Source organism: Siphateles boraxobius, unplaced genomic scaffold (genome assembly GCF_051911475.1).
Source record: "Siphateles boraxobius isolate OS27281-9 unplaced genomic scaffold, OSU_SipBor_1 12, whole genome shotgun sequence".
Taxonomy (NCBI): domain Eukaryota; kingdom Metazoa; phylum Chordata; class Actinopteri; order Cypriniformes; family Leuciscidae; genus Siphateles; species Siphateles boraxobius.
Genome location: NW_027508722.1, coordinates 21,748,165 through 21,774,176, shown reverse-complemented (window position 1 = coordinate 21,774,176; position 26,012 = coordinate 21,748,165). Strand labels below are relative to the sequence as shown.

The 26,012-nt window shown below is 38.6% G+C and overlaps 2 protein-coding genes across 5 annotated transcripts in view; one reads left to right on the top strand and one right to left on the bottom strand.

Moving 5' to 3' along the window:
- Window positions 1-588: 588 nt before the first annotated feature.
- On the bottom strand, window positions 589-10,612 carry LOC143721435 (engulfment and cell motility protein 1). Of its 3 annotated transcripts, XM_077211800.1 has the most exons (9): window positions 10,481-10,612; window positions 9,788-9,858; window positions 9,462-9,500; window positions 6,098-6,234; window positions 5,752-5,864; window positions 4,883-4,990; window positions 4,570-4,649; window positions 3,178-3,255; window positions 589-2,964 (listed from the first exon to the last, which is right to left on the bottom strand). In XM_077211800.1, exons 3-9 carry the CDS (start codon window positions 9,465-9,467, stop codon window positions 2,752-2,754), a joined length of 735 nt encoding a protein of 244 aa, XP_077067915.1. In that variant the 5' UTR covers window positions 9,468-9,500; window positions 9,788-9,858; window positions 10,481-10,612; the 3' UTR covers window positions 589-2,751. The 3 variants fall into 3 exon arrangements, with proteins under 3 accessions (XP_077067915.1, XP_077067922.1, XP_077067933.1); XM_077211807.1 differs by lacking the exon at window positions 9,788-9,858 and having other exon boundaries at window positions 10,481-10,547; XM_077211818.1 differs by lacking the exons at window positions 9,462-9,500; window positions 9,788-9,858; window positions 10,481-10,612 and adding an exon at window positions 8,439-8,754.
- Window positions 10,613-11,372: 760 nt separating this feature from the next.
- fxyd6l (FXYD domain containing ion transport regulator 6 like) overlaps window positions 11,373-26,012 on the top strand; it is a 31,918-nt gene continuing 17,278 nt past the window's right edge. For both annotated transcript variants that reach the window (XM_077211867.1, XM_077211840.1), the window contains exon 1: window positions 11,373-11,452. The gene's annotated coding sequence lies outside the window, so the exon portion shown is untranslated. The remainder of the gene's footprint in view (window positions 11,453-26,012) is intronic.

The window sequence follows — 26,012 nt, the reverse complement described above, 5'->3', positions numbered from 1 at the left end:
TGTTATAATAAATACTTGTTACTTGTGGTAACGCCACCATGATACAATATTTGTAAACAATCCGTGAGCAAAGTGACAATGAAGCTCGATGTATTAATTACTAAATGGGGAACTGGGGTGGGATTAAATAAATTGTCTTCTTCCCACTCCCTTTCAGGCATATTTCGATCGTCATAGTTTAATACTGTATGTTTGTTTTGCACTGTATGACTTAACAATATTTTGTTTGCCTTGTACTTCTGTACCATTGCCTGAAATAAATGAATAAATGAAATGAAATGAATGAACCTTTACATTCCATAAAAAGGTTCTATAGATTTTTTAAATGTTTACACTAATTATCTAAAGTTATTTTAAGCACTGTTCATGGAAAATTCTTTTGGGAACCAAAAATGGTTCTTTGACATTGCTTAAAAAAAATCCCTTTCGGAACGTTTATTTTTAAGAGAGTTAAATACAGTATATCAATGAAAACTAATCAATTATGATTATCTGAGCGAACAGCTCAATTATCTCATACAATGACATGTTCAAAGTGTTTGGGATGACACTTCAAAAGTCCAAATTGTGTGAATGAAACTACAGTGGTAATGGTTAAACAACTCAACATTTATTGTAATGCAAACTGTATATTGAGGAACAGGAAGACAGTGTGGATGTCACATGTTTTGGAAGAGAAAAGGTGTCCAACTTAGTAAATCAAAGGCCTTTTTATCTTAAATACTAAAATAATCTGTTTTCAAAACAACTGCTGCTACAATAATTCTATCTTAATGCATGTGTGTGTGGTGTATATACAGTATATCCTAAATGTAGGAGCCAAATGGGCACCAGTATTATTTTGACATCGGAAATAATCTTTTAACTTTAATGTTCAGTCTCATTTAGTCGAATTGATTACTCTGGAATCATTCTTCAGTCCAATGACTAGCATAATGATTTAACTATCCTGTGAGTGATTTGTATGTGGTTATGACTTAATGTAGCTTCTGAATTGTATTTGATATGATTGTGAAACAAATCAATTCTCAGTGTTACACTTTATACTTACACAAAAAGTTGTGAATGATACCCTAATTTGAGTTCATTAAAACTGATGACTGAGAAGAAATGTTACTGTGAGTTTTTCTCTTTGCAGAAGTCATGAGAGGCATTTAAAGGAAAAAGAAAACTAAAGCATCACATCATAGTCACAATCTAGAGGAAAATGTATGATCTGGCCATGATTCCGTCCATATCCACCTTATTCTGCTCTAAACAATGGGCGCCGCCATGACGACGACTCCGGTTGCCTACTTCCGGTTCGTACTGTATTAGCAGTGAGAGAATGAGTTCAGGCTCTACATGTGCTGTTGTTGGTTGTTTTAACAATTCAAAGAAGATAAAAAAAACTTTTTAGAAACTGGGTGCTTTGAGCATAAGATAAAAAGGAGAGAATACCTATGTCCGGTTCGTATCAGCTACATTCAATACCAGAGAGTAGACGTTTTTGGTTAGCTGCGCTAAAACTTAAGCATCCAACGAAAAAGGTGTAATACGTTACCAGTAGGGATGGGCATTTCAAGCAAAAATAATATTCGAAGATCGCTGGGTATTATGCAGTTAATATTCGAGAATCGCACCCCTCCATCACATCACGCACACATGCATGTAAAGGCTATAGGCTACACACCAGAGCACATGAGCAAAGCGGAGCAGTGTGACGCTTAAATATAAGTTAAACAAAAAAAAAACTAAACATACGTTTTATATTTAAGTTTCACAATATAATGTTTTTTTAAAATGTATTTCATCTATGTTGATTATATGAAAAGGGAACCGCATAAGATGAGTCAGATATGATCATAAGATGCCCAATATATCGGAAAACATTTGGAATGGCTCAGATATGATTTTGACCACTTATCAAGTTTTGTTTTGTAGAAAGCATTTCTTTAAAGTGAATTTCGTTTAGTTAAATTGTATCTTCATTTTTATCAATGTTTTATCAACAAATTGTCTGGAATAATAAATAAGAAGCACAAATAGTAGATATACAGGACACGGAGGCGCGGGCGCGTGAACTGGAGCGCGTCTTATTAATCAACGAAACTCAGCGTTGCCTCACATACATGATAAGTATATCTATAGAAAGCTTGAAATGTGTACTTTTAAACAAAATAATTAAAAACGAGAAATGGGCTGCTCTCTGCTTATGTATAGGTTAATTCGTATGAAGTGTGCATTTCTCTCTATAGGCGCGTTCACTACTGCGAAGATGGCGAGTCAGCATCATCAAATTTATCTTTACAGTCGACACTTACAGAAAACACTAGTTATTAATAAACAATTCAAATGTTTAATGCATAATCATTACTTTTGCCGGGTTTTTTGTGTCAAGCTTATGCGTGCGTTGAGATGCAGAATAGGCAATATATTACGAAAACGCTCATTATGGTTTAGCATTCTCTCCCATATAGTATACATAACTTCCAACCCAACTTCAGTCGTGCATGGGCAGGGGCAGCCCTACTTATTTCACATATTTTCTAACCAGCACATCACTGCGACGTTCTGAGTAAGCGGCGCCTAATCTTCATAAAGCTTCGAACCGGAAAAGGACAACCGGCTTCCGGTTCAAACCCGCAATGAATCATGGGTAAATTCGCTAACCAGGAAAAAGGTGGATAAGAGGAAAGAGGAAATGGATAGCAAAAAGGTGAGTAATCCTTACAGCTGATTTTCAGCTTGAGTAAGGACTTTATTCCAGTCTCAAGTGTGCTGCTGGGTAAAGTCGTAAACAAAGTCATAAGTGCTGGGCTCTTTGGGAACAGGAGGAGGGACGTCAGGAATCTGAATGTTTTCAAGGTCCAAGAGGCGAAGTTTCAGCTCCATAGTAACCAGAGTGTCCATATCTGATTTTGTGAGCTCACTTGTCATCTCTTTTCCCAAAAGAGCATTCAAGCCATCACTCCAAATACAGAACTAGTGAATAAAAAAAAAATGGAAATTATAAATAAGAGTATTGTTAAGGATGATGCATTCAAGCAGCTCATTAGACAACTTAGGCCTACTTTTAATGGCTTTGATGTCCACATCATGAAGTGATATTGTTATCTTATAAAGAACAAAGTTTCTTTATCTTTCCATGAGACAAGAATTCATTTTATGACTTCATTTGTATATGCTGATACTCACCTCATGCTTGTCTGGAGCAATGAAGTTCAGGTATTCATCAGAGTTATGGAGAATGGAAAAAGCAAGCTCCAGCAACTCCTGAAAAGCAAAGGAAGAGTCATAATCTACAACCCTGCAGCTAACCTGACCTAACTTCCTGACCCACTATTCCCACTTGCACTTTACTACAGGTGCTTTTACATGGCTTCTGTCGTCATTACACAGTCCTCCCAAAGTGTCCAAGCTGGAGTGCAGATTTTCCAACAAGGTCAATTTAAAACTGGAAAGAGATTCAGTTAATAAAATTAGGTCTGAGAGATGAACATCCCATAGATAGATAGATAGATAGATAGATATACCTCTCTCAAACCTCATACGCACTCACACACACAATTGGTATGTTGTTAAACAATGCTATTCATTGAACGTCTATCCCTCACATCCTAGTTTTCATTCCTGACTATATTAATTTTGGCGCTAGCTTAAGGGGGAGTAAGTCGTCGGTTAAAGTTAAAGCCATTAATTGAGCCTTTTCACATTTCCGCGTTTCTCAGAAGCTGAAGTCGTCAAGTCAAGTCATCCTCATTTATATAGCGCATTTAACAATGTAGATTCAAAGCAGCTTTTTACAGAGATAAACATATTATTTAAGGTAACAGAGATTGGTTTGGTTCAATAGTGGTTCTTGAATAATGTTATTTCCAGCTAGTCGTCTTAGTTGGGTAAATTTCTAGCGATGAATGAGAGACTACAAAGAGTAGGCTATATATTTTTTTATATTCCCATTAGCTCAAATAGCAAAGAAAACTGCCACAAAAGTATTTTCACAACTTTCAAAAAGAGTAAAAAAATATATAGAGTGATTGATCATGGCAGTCAGAAAACGTAAAGGTGTAAATTTTAAACCTACAGTAGGCCTATATGTTACCGTCACTCCCACAGCCGCTGTATCAGAAACATCACAGCAACGTTATTTTTTTTGTAATTGGATTTTTAAAAATATATTTAATAAATAAAAAAGTATAGTGTTATAAATGTACATACATAAAATAATGAAAAAATAAATGCTGATGACCGTTAAAATGCGTCATCACAGTGTGTGAAAAGGGTCATCTAACCACTAGATGGTGTAATTTGGATTTACCGGTAATTGACATTAGCCTACTAGATTAATTGCTAATTGTATTCAGCTGTTGACGTGCCTGTTTGTGTTCCACTGTTGTCTTTCCTTGGGGTTGTTCTTACTAGTTATTATTTTGAGTTAAGGACTTCATGTATTTTGCCTCTGCAAGATTCTGCATGTAAAATCAGCCTATCTTTTCTGCTCTGCAGTTTGGATTCACAACACATAATCCTGCCTGGTGAGTTTACCAACTTGTCAAGTTTCTTAATACAATAATTAATACTTCTTACCTTATTCTTAAGTGCTCCTTTCTCCCTCATGTGTGGGCAGTCTTTACCTGATACCACAGCTTTGATATCTGCTACTGTCACTGAAGGTAGAGAAGATGGAATGTTATGGATAGTTGACCAATTCAAAATTTTGTAGAAACTATATTCAACCATATTCATTAAAAACAGTTATAGCTCTAGTCTGCTTAAAGCTTGTGGATCAATATGGTATTAACAATCAATGTGATAAATATTAGCCATTATATTTCAAAAGACCGCAGTATTCATTTAGGCTATACAGCTTTGTCACTTATAATGAAAAAGTGTTTCTCACCTTTCTCCTGGAGAGAGTCATGTGATATTTGTCCTTGTGAGAACTCCTCTATGTCTCCATAGTGTAACACTTTGTGGTTTGGCGATAGACGGCAATACCAGAACTTGTCTAGGGGAGATGACGGGAGAATATGAAAATAGTCATTGTTTGGCTGTTTTCTTCTCTCTTGAACAAATATCTTGCTTTGTATAATTGCCCTTATAATGATCCATTCCAATCAGATTTTATAGTTTTTCCACTAGTAGAACAACGCTGTAAATGAAAATCAGATTTCAATTAAAGCAGCAGTGAGAAAATCACTTTTGATTAAAAGCATCATTAAGTTTGTGATTAACTAGCTGCTCTTTCATGCTGAATACTTAATATCAATAGATTTAGAAATAAACAGGATTTTAAATAAAGAGGGCACAATAATAATGGTATTGAAATGTTTTTATAAATGCAGTGTATTTGCATATAGGCTGTTTTGTGCCCCAAATACAGAATGAGATTATACATTTAATATATTCATATCCTTGTTTATAATAATGCAACATCAAACAGACCAAGCATTATGTTAAGGTGGTCGGTGGAACCTAAGCCTGTGATGCCCTATATTTGAGTAGATTATTAAAAATGTGCATAATCTTTATAGACATTAAGCTATAGGAAAAGCTTGATTACAGTGTCTCCCTTCAACTTATGTATATCCAATATGATTGTCAATCAATCTGGTGTACAATATGATGTTTTTTTATTTATTTTTAGTTTCATACATTGCATCTAAAAAACTGCAATCAAATCCATCAAATGGCTTTTCTGAATTTGGAACTGAATCCGTGGATTTAATCACATGTGATTGTAATCTGATTTTAGGATGAGTAACTGACCTTGTCTGCGACGAGCACTGATCTTCCTAAAGCAGGTCCCCTCACACAGGCGGTTCAACCTCTGGCGTTTGATCAGCTCGGTCACCTCTGGCTGGAGTTTCTCTCGTAGTTCTCTAAACACACACAGACATGTTACTTCGAAGCAGCAACAAACAAGTGGCTCGTCGTACCATTGTTAAGGCCTTGTAAAGAAAGTTGCCACTCAGATATAGAGCTGCATGATTTGGCAAAAAAAATTTAATTGTGATTTCCCCCGCAAATTAATAATGAATTAAATAAGAATCGTCTGGCAGGACATTCAGAATTAGCAGTGTTTCATTTATATACTATAAGAAGATGCACTTACAGCATTGGCCGTGATTTGGAGTCTTCCTGGCTCAACATCTCTGATTTCAGCAAGGGTTTGTGTGGCCTGCCACTGCCCGCCGTGTTAAATCGCAATGTGACACTTTGGGTGGCATACCATTTCTGTTTTTTCTCCACCTACAGAAATGGAGACTGTCGTTCAAATAAATGCAACGCATCTTTTGCTTTGTTCATGACGTAATTTCCTTTTGCTTGATGGCCTGGAGGCTTCGCCAGCTGTCATTGTAGTTTGCTGTTGAAGAGCGTTTTGTGTCTTAACAGTGATTTGCTGTTGGCTATGCTGCAGTTTTAGTCTGAGTCTTTATCTGTGTGGCTGAATGGACTTTTTCTTTATCTCAGACCTTGCATCCCTTTGTGTGGCCGTTGGGTACATGCCTGGCACAGTGCTGGGGTCTGGCAGGGGGAACTGAGGAGCTCAATGGGATTAAGGCCCTGTCAGTCTAATCTCTAACAGGGCTGTGACAGTCAGAGCCCGGGGAGAAACATGCTGACACAGTGCACTAAAGTGAGTAGGCCAGCTAATGTCTGGAGAGAGGACACATCGTTTATGGTTAGTTTCGGTTGCCATGTGTCTTTTTGCACTGTATAAAATATTTCCATTATTTGACAGGCTGCATCTGTTTAAATTGTCACAAGTTCTACTCGGTTTATGAGATTAAGTAAATAAATAAAAATGCAATGACATTTTCATTGCAGATTGTAACTGACACTTTTTAAAAAAATAGTGTATAAGACTTTTTGGTCCCACTTTATATTAAGTGGCTTTAAGTACTATGTACTTACATAAAAAATAATTACAAATTTTACATATTGTGTTTATGTTGTATTGTAAAACACTTGTGCTGTTATTGAGGTGTGATACGGGTAAGGTTAGGACAGGTGTGGTGGTATGGGTAGGTTTAAGGGTGGGTTAAGGTGTAAGGGAAGGGTCAACAGGGTAGTTACAAATGTAATTACATACATTAATCACAACTGTAATTACACGGAGGTATTTTCAAAAATAAGTACAATGTAAAAATATGTATGTACACTTAAGTCCATTGTATAAAATTATTAATTTCAATGTAAGTACATAATACCTAGCCACTTAATATAAAATAGGACCGACTTTTTTTTTTAAATTGCATTTGACACTTAAGTGTGTACTTGAGCAATTTGTTTATTCAATGAAAAATTAAATCCCTAAATAACAGTTTATACTTGTAATGTTAACCATTAGCTATATGACCGTGAACTTGGATTTGGGTTACTTGACGGAAATATCCTGATAATTTTCCTGAGGGAAATAGGGGATAATAAAAACAAGACCAAATAGACTAAAAAGCATGTATAAGAGCATTGAATTTTTTATAAACTGCTTTTTATAGCTGTTATTTTTAAGAATAAAAAAATACTTTGCTGCATAAAACGATAGAGTAAATTAAATGAATTACCCAAAATTTCACAGAGTATATTGAGATGTTTTTTATTACATCTATTTTCTTTAATAAATTTGTTTTATAGATTATTATTTAAATAAATAAATAGATAATTTTATTCCTTTGAGTTGTAGTCAATCAATCAATATTTGTCAACACATGCAGGATCAGGATCCTGTAACTCATGTTTCTATTGCAAGATTATATAAGTTGATCATAAGGATAGAGTAAGGCAAATATATACAATTATTAATTGTAGCCATGTATTCAAATTTTATACCATACAATATTCTATACTTTTTCACCATGCTTCCGGTACATTTCATTACATGGCTTGTCCAGACAAACTGTTGATTCCTCCAGATAGTAAAAATTTGTATAGCAGCACTATCAATCACCAGTATAAATAAAATGAGAATTAAGCCACTAATATCAAGCAATAAGCAATAACGCATCCTCCGCCCCCCCCCCCCCCCCCCCACAGTGACAAACAAAGCAAAAGGGTATTGAAGTGATGAGTTATAATTAGATCCCTTGATCAAGGGAGTCAAACAAGAATAATAACTAGAAGTTGCATTATGTTTGTATTCCAAAACAAAAATCGAAAAAATTAAAAACAGAAACAATTTTGTGGTTTTGTATAGTAAAGCTCTGACCTTCCCCTGCAAATCATTACAAAAAACATGAATTCATTTCAATATTTCAAAATAAATATTTGAAATGGATCTGCCAGCCGACTCTGTTCTAATGTATTCTATATGATCATGCAGTGTTTACAGTAACAAAACAATAACAAAGCATCACCCAGTCATTCAGTTCTTCCACTATTATGATTCTCAGGTTACTCTGTGAGTAAAGTCAGTTATTGTTAAATATGGTCATTTAAAGGCTTGCTGTACTTACATGTCACAGCCATGTCCATGTGTCAGTGCAGAAATTGCATTTGTGAATTAAAGTAATGAACCATAAACACTGTTATCTGGTCACAGTGGCAATGGGCCGGGAGAAGTGATGCAAGCGACAACAGATGGTCCTACAGCAAGAATAGATCCTGTCTTCGAGCAGGTACGAGAAAAGGGGGCAAAAAACTAAATAGTAGATCCCAATGTAGTATTTCCCTTTGACTCCTCACTGAAAGAAAGACTCAGTTCTGAATCCTTAGAATGCTGCTTTGCTTGTTTATATGAGTGATCTGCACCGATTGGGCAGATGCCTGTGTGGTGACAGCCAATGAACAACTGTCTTTGGTCACATGGGTAGATCACAGAGGGAGAGCATGAGCAAGTTGGATGGAGGGATGGGGGATGGGGGGAGGACAGGACCAAAAGATAATGATTTAAGAGATCTTCTGTCTAGCTAAATCACATTGAACTTGCTGATGTTTTTCAGGAGCACTGTAAGATACAAATGGCCCTGACAAGAGTCTGACATTTTATTGTGAAAGGAAAAAGGTGTGAGAAAGTGTGGAAACGTGGAGATCCTAGCATCGTTTTCCATTAAAGCAAAAACCAGGGGTGTAGTCATTAGAATTCTGTTGTCATGGAAACCAGTTCAGTGTGGCCTGTCGGGCTGGTGGCGGGACTCTGCTTACCCCAGTCTTACACAATAAGAGCCTTGCAGCCTCTTGCTTTTTGTTTTTATCTTTCACTCCACTCTCATCCTTGGTTTGTAAAATTGATGTACTGCACATCAGCCACATCAGATAGGAGATATGTACTTTTAATATCTATAATTCTAGTCAAGCTAGAATTGTACTGTTTTTGGTTATGATAGTGGTTAGTCATGAGCCATAGTGTTCAATGTTGAACTCATCTGTGTATTATATTGCTGCCTGGTTTACCTTTAAAGCGATTGATTAAAATATTACAGGTGATGACCAGAGACTTTCTGGCAGGTCACCCAAAATTTTAATTGTCATGTACTCACCCTCATGTTGTTCTATGGCCATATGATTTTTTCTTTCTTCTGTGGAATACAACATGAGATGTTAAGTAGTATATTCACTGCTTTTCCCCCCTATACAATGAAAACGTACAGTGATCAACAAAATGCCAAAAAGCCCTCTTGCAAACCTATGCAAACCGCATGTTATTTTCTAAATGTTTTCTGAAAGGGTTTGTTCACTCAAATTCTGTCATTTATTAGAGTGAATAATTGAGCAATTAATGACTTGGCACTTGGGTTATAAAGCCCTTTGTTATTTTTAGGGCTTGATCATTTGTTTAGAAGAGACATCAATTGATTGTACTGACCGCAGTTGACGTGACTGTTCCCCTTGAGCAGGGAATAATTCCTCTGTGTGCTGAAAGCGCCAATTATTAAACTGAAAAAGGAAATGGTGGACAATGTGAGTTCTTTTTAAAGTGTAAAAAGGAAATAGTTTTTTTTTTTGTGCTATACTACAAGGAGCATAAAGGGGCTAAATTCTCACATGACCAAATTTATACACAACCATTAAAAAGTTTGGGGTCGGTAAGATTTTTGATTTTGAAAAGTCTCATGCTCCATATGGCTGCATTTATTTGATTAAAAAAATACTATTGTGAAATATTACTAAATTTAAGTAACTGTTTTGTATTTTAATATTTTTTAAAATGTAAGTTATCCCTCTGATGGTAAAGCTGAATTTTCAGCATCATTATACATTACTCATTAATCTTCAGTGTCAAATGGTCCTTCAGAAAGCAGCATTTATTTGAAATATAAATCTTTCTAACATTAAATGTCTTATGTCACTTTTGATTAATTTAATGCATTCTTGCTGAATAAGTCATTTCTTAAAAAAACGTCCTGATCACTTTTTAATGGTAGTGTATATACATACATTTTAAATAGGTTTTAAAAGTCTATGTCTAGCAAGAGGAAGCATCACATAAAACTTCAGTCTTAATGATGGAATGCTAAATGAAATGCTTCTTGCAGTCCAAGAAGAAAACAAAACTCACCAATTTGCAGTGTGCTATATTAATGTATCTTAGTTTCAGATGTTTCTTTGCAGCATCATCGTGTTTAATGTCCATAATCCTCCTGAGCAACTGTTTTGACTTCCTTTGCTTCAATAAATGTCATAGCAGTGCGACACAGGTGTTAGATTCAGTTCCTCAAGGCCACAATATTGTGTTCATGAGAACTTCTCCATATAGAGACCTATAATAAACTTGTCAGTAAGGTTTTAGAATGGGGCCACAAATTACCACAGAGCTTTTGAGATGCACCTGACCTAAAATGAGCTCCAAAGATTTGTGGATACAAAGTCAGTGTTTTAAACATTCAAGATGGCCTTATGATGAGAGTATGCACAAAATGAAAAATATTATTCATAACCCCTAACCCTGAAGCAGTTCCAGTGCTGCTGTATGTACCAGTACCATTAAAAGGCTTCCAACATGCCTGACCAGACTAATCTTAAATGTGTTCTGAAAGATGTCACCTCTAATTTGATTAATGTAGGATGCAGAAACACCATTGCTAAAGCATGAATCAACTCGCCCTTCTAATGAGTTAGTCTCAAGGCTCATAATAGGAACAATGCTGAGGATTTATGTAAGGTGGGTTATGTAAGAATGCTGACATCTGCCAAACAGCACAGCTGACCACCTCCATCTTACATCTGTAAATTCCTCTAATTATCCTTCAGATTATAAAAACCTCACTCACCCCCACACACACACAGACATCTAAAGTTTATACGTTTTGTTTGCTTCATTAACCCTGAAAACTGTGTATGCGGTGCTTTTGATATTAAAACAATCCATTCAGAGGTCTTGTAAGTCAGAACTTGTAACCAAATCATACATGATCCTAATGGATTTTTTTAATTTATTTATTTCAGAATGAGGGAGATTTTTCACATCTGCTGCAAGGTTCCGTCTTGTCATATAAAGTGTTGATGGGCTTGGTTCATGCTGGTTTCTGAGGTCAGTGAAATATTCATTCTGTTCTTTGGCTTCTCTGCTGCGGTTGTTGTGGCAAATTCTCGATCTTTGGTTCATTTCTTCAAAGTCTGGTTCAGGTCTCAGAAGAAATCTTTCAGAGTCGAAGTTTCAGGTCTCAGAAGAATAACTTTATTGAGCAGTTCAACAAAGTGAGATGGTAGCTAGTCATCTGTTCTTACAGTGGTCAAGGCATAGGTCTTATACCATTTTCTTATCGCCAGTGTCCAATTGGCGTTTGTACCGTTATCTCTTACACCTTGCTCCTCCTCGGTATCACGCCAAAATTAAGATCACATGCTCCGAGGCCTTATTTCTATTGGTAGCGAAACATCACATGTATAGTTTTTAAAAAAAATTACATCATACATGTTTTTTAGTACTTTCCTGTACGTTGCACCAACGTCATCTATGTATTACATGGGTTTTTAGGTACTTTTCCATCTCTACATTGCCCTATGGCCTACTTTTGCTTAGCATTGCAATATTCAGACTCAAGCATCAGATAGAGGAGGGGTAGCAGGATTCTCCAACACATCCCCCCTTTGGGACTAACTCTAGTCCCACCTTCAATTTTCCCAGAATGTATCTTCATGAGCAGGCCTCTTCCTTATCCAACCAATATGATCAATTCAGACCATCCATTTATGCTACCAATAGACCTGTTATCACAGAGGTACACCCTGGAGGAAGGGTGAGACCAAACATCTCCACCCCCATTTGTCTGGAGTGGAGTAAAAGATCTCACCTTCCTGTCAAACCATCACTCTCTATATGGACAGAGTGGCTTCAAACATCCAGTGTATTCACCATACTGTGTATAGCCTCAGTCACACCTGTCCCACGATGCCAGAGGAACCATGCAGGCGCTTCCTGGTGACCTGAGGTGCTATCTGGGTTGCTCCACCGTTGCCAGAGGTGCCCTGGCAGTGCCCTAGGGCGCTATCTGGTGTTGGAGCAGATAGCGGGTTTTTAAACCACCAGTTGAGTCTGCCCTTTGTTGAAACAACAGTAGACGACCGCGCTTGCAAATAATTTATCTTATTTACATCTTATAACTATAGATACATGATCCAATGGTCCAATGCATGTTATTACTAGGCTTCTAAACTTTTTACAGAAATGTATAAGGTATTAAAAAAATATAAAAGTTTAGTAAGTGAATAAAGTGATTAATAGTAATAAAAAACATTCTTATCTTTTTCCCATTATTTCTTGTTGCATTACCTCGTATCACGGGTAATGACCTGCTTTAAACCTTTTATCGTCCCCTCTCATACACACATTATAAAAGTGAACAATTGGTGTGATTATATGTAAAATATCTTCCGTACGATTATATGAGTAAAATATATTCAAAGATTATATGAGTAAATGTATTCAGGAAATAAGGGCCCTTATATAAAACCAAAGGAATGTAGAAAAATCCCTCTAACTAACTTCCTACTCTACCCATGCTCTAATTGTTCTAACTAATTTCATCCCCAAATCAAAATACACAGTGGGGGTATCTCCATATCAACCTCTCACAGGAAGTCATCCAGTTCGTCCAAGCCTGGGACAATTGGATATACTCCTGAGTTGGTGCATCCAATGTCAATGCCTGATGGTTTCACTGACACATTGATCATTTGTTTTGCAGCTGCACTAGCCAGCATGGATCTGAGAAAAGGCACAACACAGCAGAACAGCAAAAAGAAAATCCCAATTGTCACTGCTATTATTATTCCCACCTTAATAAGCCATTCTTTCCATGATCCAAATATGGAATCAAACCAGTATCCCAAGTTTCTGTCTCTCCCCGTATTCGCAGAAACCTCTTGTCTTAGGTCCTTCAACTTCTTCATGGCTTTAGTAAATGACCCATCTGGGACTGTGTTATTTGGGATGAAGGTACAACAATCAGATCCAAACATTACACATACTCCTCCTTTTTCTGCCAGTAACCAGTTCAGGGCTTGTCTTTTTTGCCATGTCATTCTGCTAGTGTATTTTAGTCGGTGACCTAAGGCATCAAGTGCTTGATCTGTATTATAATATATGCTGATTGTAATATATGTAATTATTCCATTCCATATTCTTATTTGGCGTTATCCATACAAATATTGATTCAAGTCCTGCTGCTGCCTTGTCTCTAGCTTTAAACTCATGTGGTATCCCTCTTGGCTGTAGCCTGTCTATAATAACCAACATGTATCTTTTTCCTCTTACTAATTTGGTCATGTCTTCATAATCCATCACTAGATGCTTAAAAGGTCCTTCTGGAACGGGAATAGAGCCTATTGGGGTTGCTGTTCCTTTTCTGACATTATTTTTTGCGCAAATTTCACATTCATTAAAAAAATTCATCTACCCTTGTTTGTAAGTATGGGGACCAGAATCCTTGTCTTTTAATTTGCCTTAGAACCTCCCCCCTTGCGCAATGGTCAAATCCATGCGCATCAGGAATTGAAATATTAAGCAATGGGGTGGGGGCGGGGGCTATCATTTGGCCTTGATGTGATCGCCATATGTTGTTTGCATCTCTTGTCGCCCCCCTTTGCTGCCATAAATATATTTCAGGTGGTGTTGCTCTGGACTGCATTTGGGCAATACTTTCTACTGTGGGAGAGGCTGGATCAGGACTTGTTTTCCATGCATATCAGCCGCATTGTTACCTTTGATGACAAAGTCATTACCTTTCTTATGGACCTGGCATTTAATTATGGCCAATTTTTAGGAAACATCATAGCTGTAATCAATTTAGTAATTTGGTCTCCATGTTGAATTGGGGTTCCACCACTCTTTTTAAATCCTCTTTGCTTCCACACCGCACCAAATAAGTGACATACGCCGTGGGCATAGATATCAGAATCAGTATAAATGTTGGCTGCTTTGTTTTTAGCCAATATGCAAGCTTCAGTAAGTGCTTTGAGTTCAGCCAATTGTGCTGAGCAAGGTTGCTCACAATGTTGACTTATCATAGGGGTAAAATTGTCTCCCTGTCTTTGTACAACTGCAAAGCCAGCATGGTTGCCTAGGTGGTCTCTAAAACAAGAGCCATCAACAAAATAATCCACGTCTGCATCAACAATTGGTGTTGATTCCAAATCTGGTCTCAGACGAGTAAAGGCTAGAGAGACAGAAACACATTCATGAGGTGTTCCTTCCCCCTCCAGCGGGACAAAGTCAGCCAGATTTGATGTAGTACATCGCTTTATCGTGATGTCAGGAAAAGTTGTCAGGACAGAGTATGCTAAGCATCTGGCCTGTGTCAAAACAAATTATCCTTGTTCTAATAATTCAGCAGTCTTATGATGAGTGTAAATAGTGTTTAAATCCTTGAGGCATTCTAGTGTATGTATACTGTTTACCTTGGTAAGTGAAGGAAAAAAGGTGTCTGCTTTCTTCCGCTAATGGAACACTGAAAAATGCAGAGCAGAGGTCAATCACAGTAAAATAATTGGCAGCAGGTGGAACATTTGTCAACAGCGTATGTGGGTTTGGAACCTCCGCTGGCCAATCTTCAACTACTTCATTAACTGCTCTTAAGTCGTGTACTAACCTCCACTTTGACTTGTTGGCATTTTCAACTGGTAAAATTGGGGTATTACAATAACTGATTGACTCAATCAGTACTTCTGCCTCAACCAATCAATCAATTGTTGCCTTTATCCCTTTCACTGCTTCACGTTTTAATGGGTATTGTTGCTTTCTTTGTAATTGAACTCCTGGTTTAGTTGCAATTCTAATTGGGTTTGCTGATCTAACTAGGCCTACATCTGTGTCATGTTTTGACCATAACTGTACAGGCACTTGTTGTTCCATCTCTGAGATAAGTTCGTCCATTCTAGACTTCAGTTCGCTTTTTTCTACCGTCTCAAATATCAATTTTGGAATCCATACCATTTTGGTTGTGCAGATGATTTTGAGATGTGTCATATCTTTTGTTTGAAAAATGAAAGGGCTATCAGTGGCTTCCCAAAGCTTTCCTTCTACCTTTAACATCATTGGGCCTAGATCTTGTGCTTGACTCCCCTCATTTATAAATATTGTAACATGTGGTACTGAATCATCTACTCTAAACCAAGTATTAGTGAATTCACAGTGTTCAATTTGTAACGCTGCTCCCTCTGGTCCTACAATTATGAATTTTGAAGTCGGACACACAGTCTGTCTTTTAGTTCCTCCTAACCACTCTTTTTCCATTTTTGGATCTCTAAGGGGATCATATCCCATTGTGCAATGGAACTCTGTTTCTGGAGGAACTGGTTTCTGAAGTTGCTCTTTAATGTATCTTCCCCATTTTTCAAGTGTATCCCCTACTCTCCAATCTATATTCCCTATCCAGAATATATTTGCCTGTGGTTCTTGTTGTTCAGCTTCACCCATTACTAACATCTGTTTTATACCTGTATTTTCTTTGTATATCCCTTCAGGAGAGCACCATATCTGTAAGTTCAATTTACATATAGCATCCCTACCCAACAAGTTGACCGGCGTTTGATCAGACACCAGTATTGAAGTCTTTATTTCAGAGTCTTTGACTTTTATGGTGACAGGGGCTGTCAATGGAATTAGCTGCGTCAGTCCCGAAAATCCCACTGTCTTGACGTATTTTCCAGACCTGGGGAGGTGAGAGGCATACTTTTGGCTCAACCATGTGAATGTTGCCCCTGTGTCAAGCATAATGGGTATTATCTTGTCCTCTATTTTAACCCGCAGCATAGGTTCTTGGTCGGCATTGGCAGCTGACTCCTCCCCGTAGGATTCTCTGGGCACCCCTAGTAACCTTGGTCTGGGCCACGCCATGGGTTGACTGGCCCTGATACTTGGTGCTGCTGATTCAAGGGTATCTGCTGCCAAGGTTGTTGCATCTGGTCTTGCATCTCATCTTGTGGCCATGGGTTCACTGGGCAATTTCTCTTGGTGTGTCCAGGTTGATTACATCCCCAGCATATGTTTGGTTGGTCCATGTTCCTCTGTTGGTTGCTGTATGTCCTTCCTCTTCCCCTTCCTGGTGCTGACATTGCTCTGTTTCTGTTGTCTTGTTTTTCAGGAAGATAGATCACGATAGGTGCATTCAGTTGTTATGGGTTTTCCCACGTTGACTGGCACATTCTGACCCATGTTGACTGGAGCTTGCTGTATGACTTGTGGCGCTTTACTTGGTATGTTCACAGCAGCCATCACTGCAGACTGATCTTAAACTTCCTTTACTGCAGCCTGTACTTTCTTCTTCTTGTTAATCAGTTCATCCAGTTGTAGCTGAGGCAATTTTCTTTGAAGCTCTCTTTCTTGATTCTTCAGCTTTAGTTCATTCTTCCTGTACTGTTCCACTGCGTGAGCCACATGCTCACTGAACTCCTTTGATGTCTTTGAGCCCAACCCGACCACATCTTCCAGCTTGGCTTTTACAGAGGGAGGCATGGCGTTAATTATGGCGGATCTGAACAGTGCTGTTATTACTGGATCCCGTTCAGGGTCTCTCTCCAGCTCTTGCTTCCACTTTCTTGACTGTCTTTGAACATAGGTTACTGGATTTTCTTCATATCTTATTGGTTCCCCTTTCAGTATCTTCGGATCCATCTGAGTTTGATAATGTTCTCGAAGAGCCCGCCATATTGCAGCTCTGTGCCTGTCCAATGGTGTGGCATCCATCCTGGTCGAATTGACTGCAGCTCCAATTCCAGAGGCTTTAAGGATTTCATTAGTCTTTGCACCTCCAACGCTCTTTGCCAGCAGGGCCTTGACATCTCCAATGGCTAGTATTTTTCCCATTGTCTCTTCTTCCAGCAGTCTGATCCATTTGCCAGCCCCTTCATGTAGGTCAGGGAGGCGGGCTATCAGTCCCTCCAGATCTTGTCCTGCCCATGGCACGTACTGTCCTTGGTTTCCTTTGATCAGGATGGGGCATTGTAAGGGATCTTCTTCCAGTTGTTCCTCTTCATCTTTATATGGACTCAGTTTGCGTGCTGGTATCTCTCTCAAATTGTCTCCTCTCCTCCAGTGTGGTTCGCTTGGGGGTGCTTCTTCTAAAAGGAGGGTTCCAGACACATGGTTGTATTCCCTGTGAGGGCTGGCTGAATTAGATCTTCGTCTTTGATGTTACCGAAGTCTCTGTTGGTCCCTTTCCATGGAGTCTCTTAGGAGTCTTTGCATGGCTTCAGCTTCTTGGTCGATCTGTTCTTTAGTTATCCGTATATCTCGTTCTATTTCTTCTCGGTCAAGTCTGGCTCGTTGTCTGTCAACCTCCCACTTCTTCCCCGTCTTTCCTCCGAGTTCCTGCAAAGCTTGACTTGCATGGAAATACGGGTTAGACAATGTAGGGCTTCCGTGAGCGTCAATCAGGTGTTTGAGGTCTAAGTCACTTCCCTGACTCCCCTCACGGCTCACAGCATCCCATCTTTATAACATTAGAGGGTCACTCATGTCTGCAGCCTCTGCTCCTCTACAGTCCTTTATTTCTTCTTCCTTCTCATTTTCAAAATTCACTTTGCCTTTTATAGCCACTGTTCCAGTCACTAGTGGGAGCTGTTTACCAGTCAAGTCATAGGATGGTGCATATGGGGGTGGGATCTCTATTATGCTTTCTTTTTTCCCTACTCTCTCTAAGTTATTTTATCAATTGTGCTCCCTTTAAATAAATTTAACACCTCTTGTTCTTTTCCCCGTTTCTCATCTCTTTTCTTGCTCTTATCATGGGCTTTGTGATTTATTTTTATTTTTATCAGAGCTCCCATTTCCCTACACACAGCCAAATCAAATGTTCCCTCTGCTGGCCACTTAGTATTCAATTTTTTGGTCCATTTTTCCCACTTTTTTGACAAGTTTTTAATTTTATCCCTACATATCGGATATTGTGATGCAAGCTGTTCTACAGGGGACTCTTCTTGAGGTGACACCGAAGCCATATTTCAGCACCTAGATATTTGTACCCCACTTAATTAGTTAAGGTACAATCACTTAGTCTTCTACTAATATTTAATAATTCAGGTATTTGTTTTGTTTTCTTAATATATATAAAAATTGTTTGTATTGGTACCTTAGACAATGGCTTCGCGTCACTTCTTCTAGCTTGTTCTATATACTGCGCTGCCAAATTATGTCTTCCCCCGATACACTAATTCGAAACTCCAGGTTATGTTTTCCCGAAACTACCGGCCTCGTGCAGTTATATCTCCCGCCCTATACAGATAAGTAAGAGATGGAGTCAATTTCACCTCATTGGCCTCCCACATGGTTATTAATATGTTAAGTTCCTCTTTGTTGTAGATATCTAATGTTAGGGGTTCAAATAAATCAATTAAAGTTTTTCTTTCTTTTTTGTTTAAGAGCATCCTCCCTCTATTTCCTCTCTTGCCCTTCCTATTGGTCCAGAGCTGCGACATTCTCAGCTGTCACTGACATTTCTTCTGTCTCTTCTCTACTTCGTCGTATCTCTGCCCACTGATGACTAATGCTGCTTGGATTATTTCTCAAAACCACCATTACCATCAATCTTGCTAGTGTCCAATTGTCTACTAACACTGGTCTAATATCTCTTGCCCTTCCAACCTCGAAGATTATGTCACTTTCCCCCTTTACTGGCCTTACGGATGAACTCCCCATCATATATACATTTTTAAGAATAGTTGCCCCTCCTAATACCCTAGGCCAACGCTTCCATGCCTTCCTTTTCAGATACGGGATTAATATTGGGTCAATCTTTATTTCTAATGCAGTGAACTGTGAGTCCAAAAGGGTGTTTTTGGAAGATTAAATTTGTTCAGGTGTGGTCTCAGGGTTTCAAGAGTTAACTGTTTTTTAATCACATTACGCCAATCCACTAAGGCCCATTCTCTCTGAAGCTGATCCAAGTTTGTAATCTTTGTACATTTTTAAAGAGCTCACTTTTCCCTTGGTCTGTCAACTCCTGGCACTGCCCTTCGTTATCTATAAACTCATTTTCTAACCAGAAGTGATTCTCAATGCCTTTGGTTAGTTTTAATGCCTGTTTAAAATCATCTTCGTCCTTTCTTTCCCTCTGTATTCTCTTCTCCTCTGCCTCATAATGATCTCTCACTCTGGTCTGCATGTCTTATTTTTTTTTATTTTTTTAAGATGTCAAAGAATAAAAAACTCTCCTTCTCTGTCACTTCCCTCCCTCCAGTTTGTTAGTATATTCATTCACACATCCGGGACTTCATTCACACACATACGCGTACATTCACTCGTTATTTGATATCTTATACTAAATGCGGAAACAATGCTTCGTTACTCAGTTCTTGTCCAGCAAAAACTGTTTCTCTGTCTAGATCGCAGCGCTTACAGCCTGGCAAATGGCCAAACAGTCGACACAACCAATTTCTTGGAATATTTCTTGTTCTCTGATATTTATATCTCTGCACTCTTCTTTCACTAATTTGTTCCTTATCATTCATTCAATTTTCCAATACTCTTATTTCTCCAATTTATAATTCTTATATTATTTTCTTTTTTATTTATCTTATTCCAATTCTCAGTCTTCTTTTGCTCACTCTGGCTGCCACTTGCAGCTCCAGCACAAGCAATTGTTAATTAAGTGCTTTGCTGGCAATACGCCCAGATTGGACCTGCAGTGTGTCCAGAGATAAGCAAAAGGCACCTCTTGTCTATGTTTTCTTAAAGATGTTCCTAAAACATAATATTATTCTTGTATTTTTAACCACCTTATTTTATCTAGGTTATCTATTAATAATCTTTTTATTTAGTTAATGCACTTCTTGCATATACATATACATTTATTTATATATTTACTTATTTTTTATTTATTTAATAATCTCTCTACCCACACTGCACTCCTCTCCACTCAGCCTTGGTAAGGATAAACAAACACTCAGTGCACTTTTTACATTTAAAACAAACAAAACATCCAGAACAAACAAACAAATAATAGACTAACAGCCCCCCAAGTGCACTTCTCGCACTTTTTAGCGCACTTCTCGCGCTTTTTGGCGCACTTCTCGCGCAAAACGCACTTCTCGCGTGTACAGCGTACTTCTCACGCTTTAAGACAAACAAACTGTTAAGTTTTCATTTCCGTCCGTCATGTCCATGCACAATATGTTGCGATCATCCATCCACTAAAGAACAATCCAGATACAATTTCTCAGTGTTATTTATTTGTTAGTTTTCATCTCAATGCACTAGCATAACATCAGTGCACGAGGGAGCAGCAGCACGACATTCTTATTTCTTATTTTTTTTTTTTTCAAGGAAGGAACACAAGTTGAGTCAAAATAAAAGTCCCCGTTTGTTCACACATGCGCACAATGAACTTTTGCACATTTTTAGTATACAGCAGTCAATAGCATAAAGTAAAAACAAAATAACAGTAAGAAACATAAAATAATAGTTAATGAGAACATATAACTCAACACCCCCACTTGTTCTCATCCTCTTTAGTCATGTACAGTGTCATCAAAAATATTTAGTTTCCAAACAGAAAACCTTTGAACTTTAGAATTTTCATTTGATACGGATTTTGTCAAAATATCTGCCACCATGTCTTCTGTCGCGCAGTACACAATATTTATTCTTCCCTCACTGACAGCATCACGGATAGTGATATTTCACATCAATGTGTTTAGATCTAGATCTATTTACTGGATTTCTACTCAGTGCAATAGCACCCTGGTTATCACCGTACATCGTGGTGCAAGTGTAAACACTAATGTCCATGCCATTTAGCAGTTGAGTTAGATACATACTTTCCTGAGTAGTGTTTGCTAGACCAATGTATTCAGCTTCGCAGGTCGACAGTGCCACTGTTGGCTGTTTCTTAGACTTCCATGAAATGGCAGGTCCTTGTTCGGTCATGCTGAAACAGTATCCTGATGTGCTACGCCTATCTTCTACAGAAGATGCCCAGTCAGAATCACTGAAAGCTATTAGACTTAAAGTCTTTTCTGTTTTCTTGAAACACAGTTCGTAGTCAACAGTACCTTTTAGGTATCTCAGGACATGTTTAGCAGCTACTAAGTCGTGTGTTTTAGGCTTTGCAAGGGTTTGTGACAGTTTACTGACTATCCAGCTAATGTCTGGTCTGGTACAGGTCATTGCATAGATCAAGCTTCCAACAATTTCACGGTATTCTTTGGGGTTCTTAATCTCGTTGCTGTTTTCTTCCTCATTCCTATTACACTCCACTTTTAACTCACTCGGGGTAGCTTTTGGTTTACAGTTTGACATTCCAAACCTTTCAATTATTTTGAGTGTACTTTTTCTGATTCATTTTAATTTCTCCCTCTTTTTGCTCAAACTGAATCCCCAAAAAAAAGGATATTTTTCCTAGATCCTTCATGTTAAATTTGGACTTCATTATTTCTTTAAAACTGTTGAGCTGATCCTCACTGTTCGCTGCAATTATCAAATCATCTACCCAGATGATCACAATGATTGTCTCATTTTCAACCTGCTTCCTATACACACAGTGATCAGACTGATTTCTCTCGAAGTTGTTTTGTTCTAAATGATCATTTAAAAGTTCGTACCAGTTTCTCCCAGACTGTTTTAGACCATACAGAGATTTCTTCAACTTGCATACCAACTTGTCTCCTATGTCAGATGTCTCTTCAAAACCCTCTGGTTGTTCTAAGTATATGTCTTCCTCTATTGAAGCATGTAAATATGCTGTTTTGACGTCCATCTGATGAACTAAGAAATTGTTCTGAGCAGCTATCTGCATTAATGCCCGTACTGAGGTGAGATTTGCTGTAGGAGCAAATGTCTCATGATAATCTATGCCTTCAGTTTGATTGTATCCCTTTGCAACATACCTAGCCTTGAAGATTTCTCCTGTTTCTGAATTTTCTTTAAGGGCATATACCCATCTTCCCCCTACTGTCTTTCTGCCTTCTGGTAGAGTTGTCAATTCAAATGTGTCATTTACTTTAAGTGAGTCCATTTCTTCCTTCATAGCATGTTCCCATCCGGGAGCCTCAGGCGACATAAGGGCCTCTCTATAGGTTTGGGGGACTCCACACACTGCCCTGTAACAATAATCAACACTCACATTGGTTACATCATCTTCGGAGTTTGTCAGGTAATCTTCTAGATATTTTGGGGTTCTCTTTTCTCTTTTCGAATGGTAATGCTTTTGACTAGCCGTGACTGTTGGACCTGAACTGTTTTTGTTGTCTTCTGTGTCTACTTTTTCCATAGTTCCACCATGTTCTGACACCTCTGTATTGTCTGTATCACTACTCTCCACGTCTCCATCTAGGACCTGATTCTCTGTACTTTCCTCACTTTGTGGGACATCACTACTTTTCTCACTATCCTTTTTCCTTGCTCTGTAGCCTTGAATTTCTAAGTAATCTTCATCGGTTTGTGTCTGTTGTTCAGCACTGCTCTTCCTAATGAATTTCACCAATCTATGTTTTGACACATTTCCTGTCTGTGGATTGTATACCAGATAAGCTGGGCTATTTTTACTATACCCCACAAATATTCCCTTCTCACATCTAGGGTCTAATTTCTTATGATTGTGTTTGTACGCATAGCATTCTGATCCAAAAACCCACATTTTAGAAAGGTCTGGCTTTCTTCCTGTCAACATGAAGTATGGAGTATTCTTAGTTCTGTCATTATAGCATCTATTACGGATGTGAGTTGCAGTTTGAACAGCATAAGGCCACAGATCCTTTGGTAATCCCTTCTCTATTAGCAGACACCTTCCCATTTCAAAGATAGTTCGCCATTGTCTCTCAGCTGTACCATTTTGATGAGGAGAGTACGGAGATGATGTATCATGTCTTATACCTTTTTCTCGTAAAAGTGACTGAAATGCATTACCTGTGTATTCTGTGCCATTGTCTGATCTTATGCATTTGACTCTACCGTATGGTGCACTGTCTGCAAGGAACTTCTCTGTCGCTAGAGTAGTGTCACTCTTGTTCTTAAGGAAGTAAACAGATACTGCCCCTGAAAAATCATCTGTGAATGAAATGGCATACTTATATCCATCTTGAGAAGTTGGTTCAATGGGACCTGCTAAGTCAGTGTGTACCAATTCTAGGGCCTCACTAGCTTTTGTGTCAGTTTTCCTATTTCTGCTGTTGATGAACTTTCCCTCAGTACAAACATTACAGTCTAGTTTGGTATTACCTGTGATTTCCATACCCTCCACCACTTCAGGTAATTTCAACACATCACTAACATTACAATGTCCCATGATCTCATGCCACGTTTTAACGTCACAAGTTAGACTCACTTTGTCCCTGGACATTATATCAGTAACTGACGCATCAACACATTGTTTGTTGTTATTTACCGTTTTCAGGTAGTACAGTCTCTCGTGCTCTTCTATGCGGAATACAGTCCCATCCTTGCTTATCAGTTCATTCTGTCCTTCCTGGAAGATCACCCTGGCCCCATCTGTTGTAGCAGCTTGAACGGAGATGATGTTCTGTGGGTATGATGGTATGAACAAGGCCTTCTTTAGGGTGATTCTTACGCATTTCCCTTCCACGTCCAGCAGTAACACCTCTGCGTCGCCCCGCTTTAATGCGACGTTGTTCATCCTGGCTCCATCCGCCAGCTCCATGTAGTGTGACTTTGGGTCGAAACTCTCGTCAAATTTCGAGAAATCGCTCTTCTCTGTTAAAATGTGGGATGTTGCTCCACAGTCTACCATCAGTCCATTTTTCGTAATATTGTCTGGAAGAAATGTTTGACTGACTTTGAACACAAATGTTTGTTCTTTCTCATGCTTCTCTTGTTTTTCTGCAGCTTGTTTTGCTTCATCTTTGTGCCCGTCCTTTCTCCGGTGGCATGTCTCATCACTGTGTGTTGTACTTCTATGGTAGCTGCACCACTTAGGTACGCCTTTTTGGCGGCAATCGCGCGCAATATGACCGCGGTTTCCACATCCGTAGCAGGTCACGGATGATATGTGCACTTTCATCACATTGTCAGATTTGGGTTTATCATCAAATTTTTCTGTCTCTTCATAGCTTCTTAGTTTGCTCTTGAACTGGGTGAAAGTCAATTCTTCACTACTCTGTGTAGTATGGATAGCGAAAGGTTTGTAGGAATCCGGCAGACCCTTTAGGATCATAGCTATTATAAGTCCGTCACTTATTACTTCTTTTGCGTTTCTTAGGGAAGTCACCGCTTTCTCGGCTCGGATAATGTAGTCTGTTATCGTCTCGTCAGATTCCTTCTTTAACGAAGTTAGTTCAGTGTATAGGGCGATAATTCTGGGCTTACCCTGACTGGCGTAGTGATCTCGAAGTATTTGTAGAGCTTTTCGGCCGTCATCAGTCGCCTCTCGCATCACCAGTGACAAGCTTTTGTCGTCAAGAAACTGGATTAGTTCAGCGTAGCACTCCTCATTCTTTTCCTCGTCTATATCCCCAGTAGACAGTATTGTTTCTTTTAAACCCATTATTCTCAGATGACCAAGAAGTTTTACTTCCCATAGTTCGTAGTTATTCTCGTCTCCGTCGAAGACTAGCCTCTGCCATCTTCCTCCTGTAGCATTTGCGCGCCTGGGCCCATAACCTGTTAAGTTTTCATTTCCGTCCGTCATGTCCATGCACAATATGTTGCGATCATCCATCCACTAAAGAACAATCCAGATACAATTTCTCAGTGTTATTTATTTGTTAGTTTTCATCTCAATGCACTAGCATAACATCAGTGCACGAGGGAGCAGCAGCACGACATTCTTATTTCTTATTTTATTTTTTTTCAAGGAAGGAACACAAGTTGAGTCAAAATAAAAGTCCCCGTTTGTTCACACATGCGCACAATGAACTTTTGCACATTTTTAGTATACAGCAGTCAATAGCATAAAGTAAAAACAAAATAACAGTAAGAAACATAAAATAATAGTTAATGAGAACATATAACTCAACACAAACATATAAAAATGCAGCACTTCTTTGCATTAAAAGCGTATTTCTTTACGCCAAACGCGTTTTCTTGTGCTGGAATAGTTACACACGTTACAGCACTCACACACACAACACGCACACATGCGCTTCTCCAGGACCTGAAAGCTCGACTTTCCTCTGCCTTTTTCTCAATTAATTTTTTGTCTTTTTAGGTTCTTTTTACGGTGAGTCTATTTAAAAACAATTACTAACCAAGGTGACAGCTTACCAGCAGTGATCACACAAAACAAAATAATAAGCAAACACTGCTTACCTCTTTTTATGCCGGCTCTTTGTTTTGTGAGATCACTGCCAGGGCCCTCACCACGGCTGCTTGACCCCTGCCCGCTCCTGGCTGGCACCGCCAATTATGTTGTGGCAAATTCTCGATCTTTGGTTCATTTCTTCAAAGTCTGGTTCAGGTCTCAGAAGAAATCTTTCAGAGTCGAAGTTTCAGGTCTCAGAAGAATAACTTTATTGAGCAGTTCAACAAAGTGAGATGGTAGCTAGTCATCTGTTCTTACAGTGGTCAAGGCATAGGTCTTATACCCTTTTCTTATCATCAGTGTCCTATTGGCGTTTGTACCGTTATCTCTTACGCCTTGCTCCTCCTCGGTATCACGCCACAATTAAGATCACATGCTCCGAGGCCTTATTTCTATTGG

Coding starts and splice junctions, on each gene's coding strand:
- LOC143721435 (XM_077211800.1), bottom strand. Junction 4,650..4,882: donor TGACTCTCTCCAGGAGAAAG/GTGAGAAACACT, acceptor CTCTACCTTCAG/TGACAGTAGCAGATATCAAA. Junction 3,256..4,569: donor AAGGAGCACTTAAGAATAAG/GTAAGAAGTATT, acceptor TTTGCTTTTCAG/GAGTTGCTGGAGCTTGCTTT.